We start from the raw sequence: 16,974 nt of genomic DNA on the forward strand, positions 1-16,974 counted from the left end.
TCAGAATTCTGCAACTTTTCTCCCCTCAGGATGCTGAGAGCAGATTTAACCAGGATATACTTCTAGGTATTGCAGAATATTCATTATAGCATCAAAAAGGAATATCAAACAAGTTATAGTGCCTACTTGGCTGGAAGAAGCAGCTGGGAAACTTAATAACAAAACAGACATTGTCCTACTAAAAGTCATCAAGGATAACTCCAGTTTGGAGGGTTTTGTTGACCCAGTTGTCAAAGGATTTTGAGAAGCATTTAGCCTCTTATCGGGCACTCTTGGGGATGATTTAGTTGTGATGTGAATTACAGAAACACAACTTTTCCGTTCAAATTGACTGTACAGGGATGTTTTGGTTTATAGAACCAAGTAAGATAAATTCAGTGTATTTATATTCTCAAAAAGCATGAACTGTGTCTTTTTTTTCAGAGCCTCATTTATGACCAAGACTGTACAGTATCAAAATGAGCTGCATAAATTCCTGATTTGGGATACAGCTGGACAGGAGCGGGTAAGTAAAATCAATATTTGTGGAGAAAGTTTGTGCCAGAGCTTGGGTTGTTTTCAACTCTGCCCCTGAAAGTCACAGAGTGATCTGGTTTTACAAACATGTATTAGAACACTTGTTTCTGTGCAGATTCCTATCAAGATGTTGGTGCTGGAGATATTTTTTTTTTCATTGTTGTGATGATTTAAGTGTAAAGGTAAGGAAGATTACCTAAGAGGAGTTTATGAAACAATAGTCTGGGTTTAGATTCACTGAAAGGGAATGGTCTTTGAACAGAAAACAAGGCTGGTGTGGGGGGAAGCCAGCAGCTCTCTCTAGTATCATTTCTAGCTGAGTTTTAAACCTTCAACTGCAATATTTGCAGTCAGTGCAAAGCACAAGAATCAAAGTGAGATGAATTACCATGTTTCATAGTACAAGTAAGGCCTTGATTTTGGAAAAATAGCAACTGCTAACACATTCTGTTACCTTCACTGTTGGGGTTGTAAATGTAAGTAGGATGTAGATTTAGGCTCTCCAAAGCAGAGTTTCAAGCAGTGTTACAGGTGATAACTACTCCTTTATTCTTTTGTAAAGTTTTACTTATCAAATCTGATGGTGTTAGAAGTTTTCCGCCATGTCGGAATCTCTTTTGAAATTTAAATTTTAATTTGGTAGTTTGGGGTTTTGATCTCTGCAGCATGCATAGTTCTGAGGAGAGGCAACAAAAGCTTTGAAGAAAATGACTAATCAAATGAAATCCCAGCTAATTAATTTGCATGATTTTTACTTGGAATTAAAAGGAAGACTTTGCTAGGGAATTTGCTTACTTATGGATTACTAGTAAGAGTGATAGAAATTACAGTAGCTGTATTAGCAGTGCTTTTCTTGCTGGTTTTTGACTGCAAGGGAACTACTGGCAGCTGCCAATTACTCAAGATGAGATTATTTAGGATGTGAGGTAATTGTGATAAAGGTTGGCTTATAATTTTAGGATAACAATTGGCAAATACAGCTGTATTGCTTTTCAGGATTGGCTTGAGAAACAGCCCAAACAAAAAAAAAACCAAACAAACAAAACAACCCTCCCAATAATAACAAACAAAACAAACACTTTCTAAAGCCTCAGTCATCCCTATCCACAGGCACTTGACCTTTAGGATTCCTGGTGGAACTGAGTTGCCAGCTTTTTGGCTTGATAACAGCCTTGATGGCTAGGAAGCAACTCAAGTGTATTTGTATTGTGATTTAGTGCTGTCAATTTTGAATGACAATTTATTTCCTTCCAACAGCACTGTATAAAGCAAACTGAAGTTGTCAGGGATATTTCCCAGGAATATGTCCAATGGTATCTGTGTTATCAAAAATATCCTGAGCCCTTCCATTCCCAGCAGTCAGTCAGCATTTACTGTAAATAGTTTGTCTTAAGTGAACATTGTAGCCCATTTTGGGATGTTATTGCTGGAAAGTGATATTCTGAGAGGTAGAGTATGAATTTTTAGAGGTTGCTACTCTTAAATGAAAAGCTTTATAAACATGCCTGCCACTATTTGGCAGGAAACATCCATTACGTTTTAGCATTCCATCCTGTTCACTTTAACTGTGCAAGCAATGGGAGGACCCTGTAATTTGGCTTCAGCACATCTAATCTGAGGAAGCATCTCTGTACATGACCAGCATGTTCCTGGTCTATTTTTGGACTCTCAGTGACACCTCTTTCCATACAAGTTGCTTGATATCTTTATTGAATCAAAAAAGGAAAGGGGTCTTACCAGAACTCTGACCCTGGAGCTGTGAAGTTTATATTCCATATCTGAGAGAAGTCACTTGAGACCCAAATATAACCAAGGCAATCAGTGAAATGTGAGCAGGGATGTTTACTTTGAAATGATTCAGTATCTTCATGAAGATTCCTTTCTCCAGAGCAAGACAGCATTGTCACTGCTGTCACAAATGGGCTGTACACCTGCCTGGCCCTGAAATCTGTTGCACAGTTTTCTGGTCATGCAACATATCTGCCAATGAATTATGGAAGGGATTCCCTCTGTGGAATAGATCTGGAATACTAAAAATGTCCACACCATTCTTGGAACTGAAATGTCTCTGCTGAGCTATGATGTGGAATGCATGGAATTCACAGTCCTGGCTTCTTGAGGAGTGTTTGCTGTTTCCCATTTCAAAAGCCCAGCTGCAAATAGTGCTGCACTGCGCTGGGCACCCCCTTGCTCTCAGTGGTTTTGGGGAGGCTGCATAGCCTTGTTCCAGAGCTGGAAATGTGCACCAGGTCATTCACACACCTCATTTACGCACATACCTTATTTCTTCTCTCATTTCTTCTACACTAAGTTCAATTGATAGGAGATCACTTACAGTAATTAGGATTTTTGCCTTCTTACCTAACAGTTTTGAGTTTCCCTGCGTAGTTGCATTATGCATAATTACATTAATAATTCTCTCAAAACGTAAATTGGAGGCTGGGGGGCAAGCTGAAGTCTTTGGAAAAGTTGCAAAAGGAAAATCCAGTTTCTGGTAACATCTGTTTTCTTAATATATTTTATCTGCTGACTGTTCTTAGGTGGAAAAAAGTATCTAAGTGTTAGCAGACAGGAAATGAGAGTAACACAAAATCAGCAAGTGAAAGTTGGTTTATTCCCAATGTAAATAGTGAAATAATCAAAAAGCCAGGTTGCAACCAGTCCAAGTGGTGGTTTACCAAATATGTTTCCCTTTATATTTTAGAACTTAGAAGGAAGAGAGGGATTATGTCTCAATGTGAACTGAATGCCTGCCCATGTTTCCCTTTCCCACTATTAAATATTTTTATATTCTGAACTTTTCATTCAAAATCCTATTTTCAAAACAGAATTTGAGAGCCAAATGTAAATGGTCTGGAATTCTGCTTTATAGCAAGATTTTTATGATTTATTATATTGCTCTCAGTTGAACTGTACTAAGCAAAAGGAAATTGGTATTTTATTAGAAATGAATAAGCCTTTTTGAAAAACTGTATCCAATTCATTATTTTTACCCTGAGTAATAAGATGCACAAAAGGTCTAAATCATAATGCGTACATGAAACCAATACATGCAGTTTACTGTGCACTTTGAAGGAGAGTTCTGGTTGCTAGATTAGTTGTCTTGGCTTTTTTAAAGTTGGCAGAATATCCCACTGTTCTTAAGAATGCTTCATTGGTATTTTTGATGCAACTTGATTGTGTACTTTATCTCTTTATTTTAGCACTGGATTCATAAGGTTCTGTCCGCTCAAAGGCACAGGCCCTACAAAGCAAATAGACCTGCTGTAAATTTAATTCTGAAAATTGCAAAAAAAATACTGCAGCCTTTTATCTAGCGTGTTCCTTAAAGCTCTGCTTCTAACAGGGCACATAGTTGTGGGGTTTTGCAGCTTTTTGTTTTAAACATACTTCTAAATTTGAGGGGAAAACTGAAGCAAACTCCTTATCCTTAAAGCCATAAGTTAGATTCTGAAGAAATCGACATTTCTAGCATTTAGGACTGATGATTGATCCATGGGGCTAGAAGTTGACAGCAGCTTCCGAACATTTCAGATCAAAATTAATATATGCTAGTTTTCTTAACATTTTTGTCTTAGTCAAAGTTGACCTTGCTTCTCCCTGCATTTTTGCCCTTGTTTGGTGTTTGAAGTTGAGCACATGCATGTTTGTGTAGACAGTCTGTTAAGGGAGAGGTTCTAATCCAGGCAAAATGAGATCGAGTTTGCCTTCCTGCTGTTTGCAGTAGGTACTGCTGAGCCCCACTCGATTTATTGCCTGTCCTTAGGAGAACAATGCCTTCCTGGGAGATGATGTGCTCTACTGCACAGACTAGTTGGGACTGTAAAGGAAAGTTTTTCACTGCTGTGATCTTGGTTTTCCCTTTTTTCAATAGTCATACTAATGATAGTGAGGTTCTGGAGGTCAGTGGAAGATCAGGTTTATGTTTGCTTTCTTCCAGTTTCGTGCTTTAGCCCCGATGTATTACCGAGGGTCAGCAGCAGCCATTATAGTGTATGACATCACAAAAGAGGTAAGAAACTTGATCTTGACCCAGCATTACAATTTCTGGAGTTTTTTATTTGTGTCTTGGGCCAGTTCTGACTCTTAATTTCTTAATTCCTTCCATCTTCTTTCTTTTTTTTTGCCCACATTAGGAAACTTTCTCAACGTTAAAGAACTGGGTTAAAGAGCTTCGCCAGCATGGACCTCCCAACATTGTTGTAGCTATTGCAGGAAATAAGTGTGATCTTAATGATGTCAGGTAAATAACTGCTGTCAATTCTGAGGGTTTTCCTTAAGCCCTAGCATTAAATATTTTAAGATATTAGAGCAGCTGAAAGGTATAGAACAATTTAAGCTGTTCTGCTGTAGTGTTGTAGTTTCACAAGGGATTTGAGCTGCTTCTGCTGTCAGAGGACATGGGGTTTGAGCTGCTTCTGCTGTCAGAAGATGTGGTTAGTCTGCCCTTGGATGGTCTCACCCACTTCCTCCCCTGTGCTGGTGTGAGTACACGTGTGATTGGGCAGTAAATTGGGCTGTAAAATGGATCCAGATTAAAATTAACCCTTAAAAAAAAAAAAGAAAACTGATCCAAGTATATTTATCTTTCTCACACCGTGAACACTTGCTGGCGTAACTGTGTGGGGATAGCAGAGTTAGGAATGAGCAGTTTACAGGGAGACAGGATTACCTTTTCTGGTGGCAGTGCCAAGATACACAAACCTAAACTGCCTGTGAAACTATAGTGTAATAGAAGCTGTTTACCTCACTTTACAAGAAGTACCCCTGTCAGTCTGTAGCACCTCATTTTGTTAGGAAAAACACCAAGCCTGTTGGAAAGCATTGTGCAGGTTTTTCTAACTTGCTTGTTCAGGTGCCTTCCTTCCCTGCTTAAATATTGGGGTGGAATTGGCTGTGGCCAAAATAGTTGCAGGGAGCGGGAAAAGCTCTTGAGAAGCTTTATGAACAGCCAAACTTTCAGGAAGGCATGTACTAAAAACAAAAGAAGGCCTTTTTTATTGATGTCCTGATTAAATAAGCCAAAATTCAGAAAGAAGGTGTGTGTAAACTTCTTGGGTTTGGGTTTTGCTGGAAAAGGCACCACAGCTGGTGTCTCAAAGGAGACAGCTGGTTATATGTTTAAAGAACCACTGCAAAGGTTACTCTCAGTGTGCTTTTACAAATTGTTAATACCTAGAAGTTACCTAGTGAGCTCTAATAACTTTAATTAGAAGTAGCATGTCTTTTGAAGGAAATAGAGTGTAAACTTATTTAGAACAGAATTCACATCTCACATGCTCAGCTGGCATTGTAAGTGTAAACATTGCTCTTCAAGCTAATGAGGAAGATTCCTTGTACTTTAGTCAGTGGCAATATTTGAGTCACTGCTCAAAGTCCGTGTTCTTAATATCCTAAAGTCCCTCATTACTGAAAGTAGCCTGTGTTGTAGAAATTGTACGTGAAGTGATACAACATAAAGTCCAGACCTCCCTACAGCTACTGGATTTGTAATTTTCATTTTGTTTAAGGAAAGATACAAAATCATCAACTTGCCTGCTTTGGGGTGCAGAATAACTTGTACATCTGTGTGTGCTTAGTATAAAAATATTCCTTTTTTATAGCTACATATTCATGTAAAGTAAATGCTGTGCTGATGATTTGTGCAGTGTAGGGAGATACTTTGATTTTGTAAATAGTCATAAGAAATGCACAGCATGATTGGAAATAATGCTTTGGGATCTTCTTAGGACATATAAAGCTGGTGGGGTGAGTAACACACCAGAAGGATTAATTGCAGACCTAAGCTTAGAGCACTCAAGACAAAATCACTGCAGTGTTGTCAGATGGATTAAGGCCTTGGGTAGTTCATGACTCTGCTCGTACCTCAAGGCAGGGAGACAGAGTAAGGAATGAGCATCAGCTTCAGCTTGAGGGAGCACTGTGATGCTAAATAGGTAAAATATTCATTACAGGAGACACTTAAAACCTTTATTTGTCCCTTAAGATTTTGAGTAATGGGGTTCTTTTGCATTCATGAATTTTTCTTTGGTTTTTTTTTTTCCACAGAGAAGTCATGGAAAAAGATGCTAAAGACTATGCAGATTCCATTCATGCAATATTTGTAGAGACAAGTGCGAAAAATGCAATAAACATTAATGAACTCTTTATAGAAATTAGTAAGTATTTAAACAGTTTAATTAGTAAGTATTTAAACAATACTTTCTTCTGCAAAAAACTTGAGTAGAAATTTGATTTCTGTATTACTCTTTGTGCTGTTTGGGTGAAAATTTACGGACTTTAAACTAAAGTCATTACAATCTGACATGACTACAAACTGCAAAATGAGCTGCATGAATTTCTGGTCACCTAATGACCTCTAAACATTCCTTCTAGAGGTTTTCAGCATACTGTGATGCTGCTGGATAAATAGCAGGCTGGGTACTCCTATCAGAAGTCAGTGTCATCTTACCATGTCTGTTATTGAGTGTTCCAATTAGTACTTCCAAGGTTTTGGAAGAGGAAGGAAATGGCATGAGGACGATCCAGACTTTATACATCTGAGAAAAGGAATTAAGTTCTCACTCTTAGTGCTTGTACTTAGGCTAAAAAAATGTATTTTTAAAAATATGAAAATTCATAAATGCCAGATTACTGCATGGGGAATAGCAACTACTGTACGTAAATTTTCCTCAAGTATGTTTGTAGTACCTTGGGGGTTTTTTATATTAAATTGCAAATCTTTTGTGTCCCATTTGTGGTGAGGACAATAATGATACTTTTTATATGTGTGAATAAAAAGCAGACAGTATTCCAAAGTGAATTCTGTGCAATATTATTTGGAGGATATGTGTCAGGTAGCAGCACCAATATGCAGGTGTGTCAGCCTGTTTGTGAAAAGAGGACTAACTACAGAAACATCAGACTTAAGAAAAAAAATAGTCTGTAGAAGCAGCTGAATATATTGAAGCTGATGTAAAAACTATGTGCTGTAGATTAGCTTCCTGATTTATTGACTTAATAGTTGCTCTCTAAAATTGATCTTGAATAAATTATGGGGGAAAAAGTCATAAATCCTCCTCAGAAGAGAATGCTCAACCAGGAACAGTCCATTTTAAAGACTGATGAGATGACTAAAGCAGCTCTCTCTACAAGCACTCCTTTGTTAAGCCCAATGCAGGTAATCTGTGGAAATCCAGGTCAAGATGGTTGTTCTCAAGCTATTCCAGATGGTATTGCATCCTGCAAAGTATTCTCCAAGTGCTTTTACAGCTTAGCTGTCCAGGTGTAGATGAATCTGAAGTGTAACTGCTGCTAAATTGACTTCAAACTGCCTCTGCTGTCCTTTTGTGCAGCTGTCCCTCTTACAGACATAACACAGACTGTTGCTGCCATCCTGCTGGGCAGGAATGTCATCCCTAGTGACCTACAGCTAATTGAAGGCACATTTTTGTGTACAGAGCATACCCCGGATGCTTAGAATTAGTTTCAAGTCTAACATTTCCTATGTATTTCTTTTTCCCACCTCCTTGTAGGTCGCAGAATTCCATCCACTGACACTAACCCTGCGTCCAGTGGGAAGGGCTTCAAACTTCGACGACAGCCATCGGTGACAAAGCGCAGCTGCTGTTGACCGACCCTTTAGAAAGTCAAACTTTATCCAGTAGGTGGTCTCAGAAGTTAATAGTTCACGTTGGGTTTATATATCAGTCTTAGATCTTTATCTGCTGGTGTTCATACACCCAGGGTCCCCAAGAAGGGACCGGCTCATCGGACACCTGTGCGCGCGCAGAAAAGACTGCAGTGGTCAGGGCAGCCTGCTGGCTTCCATGGCGTGCAGTGTCTCTTGCATTCAAAGGGAATCCATCATCACTTCTTTGGCCTTGCTTGATTGGAAGGTGACTACGTGGATGGTAGACCTGAAATGTTTTCGTAGTTTTGTAAACAAGGTTTTGGGAGGTTTTTTTGTAAAAAGGGAAATGAGCACTTTTGTGGGAGATTGGGTTAGGAGGAGTCTGGAAGTTAGATGTCATTTCTTCCTTTTCTTCAGTGAGCCTTATTTTAAATTTTGGTGTAGCTACTCCAAAGTATGATGGGATAGTTGATGTGAGATGGCTACAGAATAAGCAACTGAAGACAAATAGTAGGCAAATCAGTCCATCCAGTCCCCAAATCCCATTTGCACTTTTTATTTAAGGGTGATCTGCACTGGGGGTGGGGACACAAGCAGCAGATCTTAAACCACAGACAATCTTCTTTTTCATGCTGACTGTAATCACTTTAAAGCAAACTGGTATGCTTATAGGCATCTTTTTGTTGTTACAAGTTTTTTTTTAATATTAAGGTATTGGTTAAAGAAAATTACTTGTAGATCTGACTAAATGAAATGGTTACTGACTAAAAAGAGATGCTGTAAACAGATGCTGCCAGTGGTTCTGATAAGACCTACAAGGTTTTGGGGAAAGCTTTTAATTGCTTGGCATGTGTAAAGTGTTCATATTATATTTATGAGACCAATGTTTAAAGTGTTATAAATTATGTAAAAACAGTAAAAAATAATAGAGTCTTCTACACTCCTTCCATTCCACACCTAGGGATAAACTCTGGGGAATCTCCATCCGGGGTTTTTTCCTGCATTTTAGGTATTGTCACTGTGAGTTCATCCAGAGGCAGATGAAATTATTTCTCTTTCAATGACATTTGAAAGGGCCAATAGAACATCCTGTTGGGGCAGCATGAGGTCTGTCTGTTGAACAAGCTTTCATCTGGGGTGCACCCAGTCTTTCCTGTTTTAGGCACAAAAATACACATAGGAAGTAACCTTAAGACATGTGGTAATGTAGATCATTACCTCTTGGTTCCTGGGGTTTTTCATCTGTGAGGGTTTTTAGCAAATTAGTGTTTAGCTTATTCTGTATGGGTTTTAGTAGGCTTTCAATTAAACTATAGGTTGACCATACCTGTTTGTGCTATTTTATTTATTTTTACTTTTTGTTTCTTACCAGCACTAGTGAGAAACTTTTATACTTTTGAAGAAAAAGAGCTTAATAGACTTGAGTATATTCTAAAATATGCTGGTTAGCTTTAGTATCCAACTGAGCTCATGATGATGCTTATTCTTTTTTTTAATCTGGTTTTCTATCATCTCACATATTTTCTCTGAAGGAAATGTAGAAAAATTTGTAAGAAATGAAAGGACTTGTACTTCACATTCATTTGTGTTACTGAAAATTCTTGGAGAGCTGGAGCAGAACAGGCAAACTGGTACATTGAGGTTTTTGGACAGGTCAGTGAGTTTAATGATATTTGGTGACTACATTTTTGTCATGCCTTTTCTTTCCCCTGCCTGCATTGCCAATTCTGCCTTCTTTGCCATAGTTCCACAGGCTCCATGCTTCTAGAGAGCCCAAGAAATCCAACTTCATGGGTATGCACCCTACTCTTTCTGCAGTTCTGATCTTGAATTGCTGCAGGTAAAGTGTAACAGCCAGTGTTCCATATTGTCCAAAATGCCAGCCCTGGAGTGAGGCTGCTTCTTAATATTTGGCTATTTTAAAAGACAGACAGTTGATGTAAGTTCTTCTGAGTCCAAATAAGTGTTTATTGATCACTGGCCCTGCTGAACGCTGGAATGCAATCTTCCCTGCATGAGATGCACATGCTCATTGTTTCATTTTTGGTAGAGAAAAGTGGTTTCTTTTGTATTAATAATTTGTTAGGTCAGCTGCTTTGATCTTGCACTAGGCTTGCTGAAATTGATTATATTTTGTCCTAACATAGCTTCTCTATTTGGAGATACATTGGTATTGGAGTATTTGGAGTGCAGATTATCAACCATTCCAGCTAAATTTTTAATAACTTTTTTCCTGGTAAGAAATTGTTTTAAAAGCTCAGGATTAAAGTTTTATTCCACCATGTCTTTCTGTATAATGAGTGGAGCTCATCAAAGAGACTCAACTTTCAGATGCTGTCAAAGGGGATTACACAATCTCAGAATGGTTCAGGTTGAAAGGGACCACAGTGAGTAATCTGGTTCAACCTCCCTGCTCAAGCAGGGTCATCCCAGAGCACATTGCACAGATTAATTTCTGCAGAACATGTTCGAAAGGGCAAAGTGTCATGTATGTAAAAATGTAATGAGGTGTATGTTATATCATTGATCCCGAGCATTTTTAGCTGAAAAAATATGACTATTGCAACTTGTGAACACCACCAGTTCTTTCTCATGAAAGTTACAGAACTGAACAAAAATTACATTTGATAAATATTTCATTCTTAAGCTTTGGATCAACCTGAATGTGCTCTCCGTGTTTTTGAAGGTATCTTCATCTGACCCTCTCTTGAAACAGTCACTTAGCTGACTTGCCAGGTTCTCAATCTCTGCTGCAGGTAGTTTTGGAGGATATTTTATATACATGCTGAAAACTGGTATATCAAGTACTCAACTAGGTGAAATCTGGAAACTGACATTTAGTAGCATTTAATAATCATACTACTGAAAATTGTTATAGGTGCTTTGAAAAGTTCTAAGACAATTCTAACAATTTTTGCTGTTAATGTGAAGGTAAAGACTTTATTTTAGGTCCAACAAAACACTGCATTCCAGATCCCTGCTGACATCAGTGAGACCCTTCCTTTAAGTGCTGCAAGATCAGACAGTTAATGGTTTAGAGGGATGTTTTATGCAGACTGGAGTCTTTGATGTGTTGCTTTACATTTAATGCTACCAGCCTGCTCTAGAAGGATTATTTACTTGCTTGGGAAGAGAGTAAGAGGAGAGGAGACAGGACCTACTTATTGATTTGGAGGTCTAATCCTTCAACCTGGTTGAGGGAGAGCTACAATCTTGGTTAAAGCTTCATTTTAATTATCAAAAAGTAATTAACGGTGAAAAATCTTGAATGGTTTAAAAGTTGGCCTCAGCAAGATTTTTTTTTACACTGTTAAGGTTAAATTATTCCTTCACACTAGTATTTAGTTCCAGTATAAGACATTACTAGTTGGCAAAGGAAGCTTTAGCAGTGATGTTTGAATTACTTGCTTGTGAAACAGTCTTTAGTGTGTGTTAAGGATGGTGTAGGCTATTTGTGGTGAGCTGTGTCAGCAATCTGCACAGGAATGGATGATTTACAGGACAGAAGCTGTCAGAACAGTGGAGCTGCTCACCCTGGAGTGAACCTCACTCAGCAGCAATAGCCACAGACAAGCAGGGCAAAATCGTCTCCAACACAAGGAGAACCTGCATAATTCACTGGCTTCAACTTCTACACTGACTGCTCATTTTGTAAAAAGGCTTCACATATTTCTCCTGACTACTTACAGCCTCTAAAAATGGCTTTTTGGTTCATAGTTGAGAGAAAAGGACAAACTTTCTTAACTTTTCTAGCAGGGAGTCATTGTACAGCCACCTGAGAGGGTTTGTACATCACAAGTCAGTTACTCAAAGCAGAAGAATTGTATACTTGGAATTAAGTCTCTAAAAATCAGCAAAAAATTCCATATAGAAAATGTTGGTGTTTCCTGTTCAGATCCCATCTCTGGTAATAGATCACAGCCTAGTGATGGTAGGTGACAGAAGATTTACAGAACTATGATGATGGTGTGAATTACCAATGTAAGATGGAAATACAGGTTCTAGTATTAAAATAGTCATGTTAGCTTTCCTCTGAGTCATATGGCTCCAGCTTGTCAAAAGGAATGTGCTTGAAAATGCATATTTGTATATCATACAAAAATTCAGGTGCCAAAACGTAATTCCCTAAAATTATTTTAGGCCTTCTGACTCTAATGTTTGTTTCTGAAAAATCCCTTCTGATATTCTGGAGGTCTCAAAAGTCTGAGTGCAAACCACTTCTTACTCAGCTACTGTCAAAAATGCACGAACTTGTAAAATTGAAAAAAAGTATTACCAGACTTTATCCCCAAAGTGTCACAGATACAGATCTTTCAAGGATATAAGACTATCCTGAAATCCAAGAATACTGATGAGCTTAGCCTCTGACCTGTCAAAATATTCTTATGGTCAGCTTTTTCCTCCTTCCCCCCTCCATTTCATCCCACCCCACCCAACCCTGAATTTTTAACATAATGTTGTTAGAGTGTACATGCTATAAAGAGCTATTCAGAAATACTTAGAAAAGTTTTAATGGCTGAGAGTTTCTCCCTATTTTACATGAAGAATCGAGGCAGTAGGATGAGTTTTCTTGGTGTAGAATCAAGACTTCTTAGAAGAAACAATTTTTCTGTTCCTGTTACATCAACCTGCAAATTGATGTTCCTAAATTTTTGCTTAAACACTAAATATAAATTTTATTTAAAGAGCTAATTACCTTTGAAAAGATTTTCTTTTAAGAAGGTTGGGTTTTGCTTTGCTTGGCTTTTGTTGATGTTTGCACATACGTATTGTTGAACAAACCAACTTTTTCAAATGTTGAAGGACACAGACCACTCTTCTGTCATGCTCTTCATCACTGTGCGTGTGATACTCCATCCAGTTGTTGCACTTGAATATTCTGTAACTCTGACACCTTGATAGATTCACTGCTACTATCTTGCCTCACTTTTACTCATGTTACAGTATGTATTTCCTATTAAATCCATTTTGTTTTCTTGGCAATTTGTTCTTTGTTTCCTTGTGGGATTTGGACAAGGATAGATGGTGTCTCTTTTGCCACAAAGTTCTAGAAGTATTTGTCACAGCAGCAAATATTTGTAAGTAAAAGGGTAATTCATTAACACAGCCTTATGAAACTGTCACAGCAGCTGAGACCTGTGCCATGACTGTATTTTACCACATAATGAAGGCTAAAAGCACATTCACCTGGAGGAGCAAGTTATTGTAAGCCTCTAATCCACTCTTCTCTATTTTAACTTTCTTTCTTGTACTTCCTCTTTCTGGAATTGTGTATCCAACACTGACACTGTGATGGTGAGTTAATTGATTTAAGGCACAGAAATGGATTGCATTTCTGTAGCTAAGAGGCTTAAGACTTCCTGGCAATCTTCCCACTTGTACCCCTACACTGAGGACAATGAAGAAAAAAAGGTTTTTTTCTGAATGAGAAACTGCATTTGTGTGTTCAGGACACAAAAATAACCTGATATGCATAGAGCTCTTGCAGTGTAGTAAATGTTTGCCTGTAAAATGTGTAAAGGTTAACCTTTGTGTCAGCAATTCTTGTCACTCATAACAACATTCTGCCTTTTCATTCTAGGATGAGTTAACCTGTTACAAGGGTTGAAAGGTCTGTGCCTTCTTACTATATTATCTCTTACTAAAACCAACTTAAGCCGCTCAAAGTTACAGAGCATTTGCAGCACTGTAAACTGCACAAATTCCCACCCATTGCTTCACTGCATGAAGTGTAGTCAGATTACTAGTGATGAAATATTGTAGTGATGAATTCCCAAGCTTATGAATGTTTTGAGACTTTTTTTAGTCTTCTCTTAGGCTGGTCCTGAGAGCCTGTACAGGTTTGTCTGTATTGTTGGTTTGTAGATGCTAATGAGGAAAACCAGGCTTTTGTTCTCTCCTTTTTGTTTGGGTCGTTACACTCCCATATAGTGCATAGAATGCAAATAAAGAAATGTTGATTTGACATAATGTAAACAGCCTTTTCAGCCTAAGCATTCATAATAAACTTTTATAGTGTAATAACATGCTAAATCACTACCAGTCTGATGTATTGTGCAAAAAAAAAAAGGTGTAAACATTTTATTAATAAAATGCTTTGTTTATAAATATGCTGGCTTGTTTATAAGTGCTTCCAAAATTCTCCACATCTTAAAAAATAGTCTCTGTAGCAATATAATTATAGAAGAGGAATGTAAGCAATAACTAACATGTACAAATGACTGGAATAGCTGTTTGCCAGAAGTCCTGACTATTGGTGTGCAGAAACTGGAGTTTTTCCCTGGTCTGTGTACACACAGACAAAGGCAGAAGATCTTGTGCAAAGAAGGGATGGGGGCAAACAGAGAGAATGCAGCTTTTGTGTAACACTTCCTTTCTTTGCAGCACCATGCCTGAGAAACTGCAGGCCACACACAGGGTTGTCAAGCAGGGCAAGGCCTGACAAATTCTATCAGGGCCAAGTTACTTAATACATTGTCTTTACCTTAGACTGCATGAAATGCACAGTTCTCAACTGCTTAGGCCAGGTTTCTGTCAATCAAAACTGTAAAGTGCTTTTAATATCTGCATAGTATCATGGGCCTGTTGTGCTGGGAAGGGATCTTCTCTTGTTTGTTAATACAGCCAGCTGGTTGGTAGCTTGCTTTTTTTAAACCACTGCTCTGGTGCTTATGTAGCTCTCAAAAATATGGATTTGGCTGCAGTTAACTCGCTTGTCTTACATGATGCTTTAAAGATGTGGTTTGGTTGCTTTAATCTGGGATCCATATCTAACCTGTTGAGTTAATGGCAGCCTTCAAAAGCTAAATAAACATAAAGTCCTGTTTCTGAACTGCTCTTTCATATGAAAAGGTTGGGTACAATTTTTACTAAGCAAGTGGCTGCAGTTCCTATGCAGGAAACACATACCATCTTTTGTTTAACAGAAACCTGGAATAATTTAAATTTCTTGTTGCCTGCAGTTTTAAAGTTATGCTCTTACATGTGAACAAACTGCTTTTGAATAGTGTCAGATGGGTTTGTCTAAGATGGCATGAATGTGCATCAGGGAGAGCATAAGAAAGGTAGACACAAGGAATATGTTGGAATAGAGAGAAAAAAAACATTTGCATATGTTTGCATAGGAAATCTGAGAACTAAATGCAAACCACCAGGTTTGCACACACACAATGAGAATGTTTCACTTTCATAGCTTCCTAGGTAGAAGTTTTGCAACCAATGAACTTGTTCTTTAAAATTGTTTCAGTACAAAGCTTTCAGGTGCTGTCCAGCATTTCCCTGCAGTGTTCATCCCAATCTTCTCCTGTTAATCAAAAACCCTCGTGGGCACGAAGTTGCTTTTTAGTCTTGTGGCTGAATTGTCCCCAGTGAGAGCTGTCTGTGGAACAGGGATGGGGTATTGCAGGTGGCCTCCATGCACACCCAGTTCAGGGAATCTGACCTGCACAACATTAAATGTACACACATTATTTACATGCAACAAAAACCTGACAACCTACATTCATTAGACTTCATAAATTTTCAACTTAAACAATGCTGTGCTTTATAAAACCTTTAGCCTGGCTGAAAACGTGGGCGAGTCCTTCAAATACAAACAGGTAAGTTCAGAGCTGCCAATTAAGGCAAGGTGATACATCTTGGCAATTCCTTTGAGAGGTGGATCATAACGCTTCAGGGGTTTCTTTGTACTTCTTTCAGGAAAAGTAGAACTAGGAAAGGTCTGGGCAGCAACACTTAATGGTTGTTTACTTTAGGGCTTTTATTATGCATGACTATATGCTGTGTAAAGCTTTCTCTCTTACTCCTCGCCCGTTAGTTTGCAAATAACTTACTGATATGTATAAAGCTTGCCTTTTCTACTAATTACTGCTCCAAGACTGCCTGGCTTACAAAGAGAATCTGTTTATAAAATAAAACTTAAGAGATTAGGTAAAAGAAGGTAAGCTTCCCACAGTACCAGTCAAGAAAGCTGCAAAGTATGAACTCAATTCTCTCCTGACTGGAGATCCGAAATGTTATGACATAACCTGTAGCTCAGGCTAAAAATTACCTCCTCACACCAAGGAGCAAAAATAATAAGACTATCCAAATCTAGTTTTCTGGAAAAGAAAATGCACCCCTTTATGATGTTATGTGACCATTCTTTCCCCAAAAGAACAGGAGATTAAAGAACAAGAGCAGTATTTGAGGGTATTGCCCTGCAGTGCTGAAGCGTTAAAAAATCAGTCCCATTATCCTGGCTGGAGGGAGTTGGCAGGTTTCACTTGTATCATGCAAAACTAAGAGTTTTGTACTAAATACAGGTATGGGCTTGGTTTGGTTTGGCATGGAATGAAAGATGACAGAGAACAAAAAAGATGAAATAGGATGGGAGGTGGTGAAGCACATGAGCAGAAGAACAAGTATAGTGGACAGGAGCAGCTGAAGGTGTGGTATAAACACTGCAGATGTGCTCAGAGCAGTGAATGCCACTGTCCTGCTCAGGGGTGTTAATTTTAACATACACATCACTCATTTGACATTGCTCTTAGTGCCAGAAAGGGGAACACTCCTGTTCTTTTTAGCTACCTTACGCATTTTTGGCATTTATTAAGTCAAATAACGTGATACAAAGAATTTGTGTGAGGGAAAGGTGCACTGCATCATGTAGATTATACTGGTGTGAGAAATGAATTTTCTTTGGAAGCTTTTTATTTCTGCAAATGGCATCTCCTCCTGAAGTCCAGTATGTATAAACTCCAGTATGTAAAAAGTCCAATGAATACTTTTTAGTGTACATAAATTACCAGTTTTTAAGAGCAGCATACTTCTGCTGTTAAGAGGGGCATCCCAAACTCCTGCCTCTG

The 16,974-nt window shown here is 38.3% G+C and overlaps 1 protein-coding gene across 1 annotated transcript in view; it reads left to right on the forward strand.

The window, feature by feature from the left end:
• RAB22A (RAB22A, member RAS oncogene family) overlaps nt 1-14,191 on the forward strand; it is a 16,907-nt gene extending 2,716 nt beyond the window's left edge. Inside the window, exons 3-7 of the mRNA XM_084217929.1 lie at nt 424-505; nt 4,457-4,528; nt 4,653-4,759; nt 6,565-6,674; nt 8,031-14,191. Of these exons, the coding sequence (XP_084074055.1) occupies nt 424-505; nt 4,457-4,528; nt 4,653-4,759; nt 6,565-6,674; nt 8,031-8,128 (469 nt within the window). The 3' untranslated portion in view covers nt 8,129-14,191. The remainder of the gene's footprint in view (nt 1-423; nt 506-4,456; nt 4,529-4,652; nt 4,760-6,564; nt 6,675-8,030) is intronic.
• The last annotated feature ends 2,783 nt before the right edge of the window (nt 14,192-16,974 follow it).

This window comes from Fringilla coelebs (genome assembly GCF_963513975.1).
Source record: "Fringilla coelebs genome assembly, chromosome: 18".
In the NCBI taxonomy this organism is placed as follows: domain Eukaryota; kingdom Metazoa; phylum Chordata; class Aves; order Passeriformes; family Fringillidae; genus Fringilla; species Fringilla coelebs.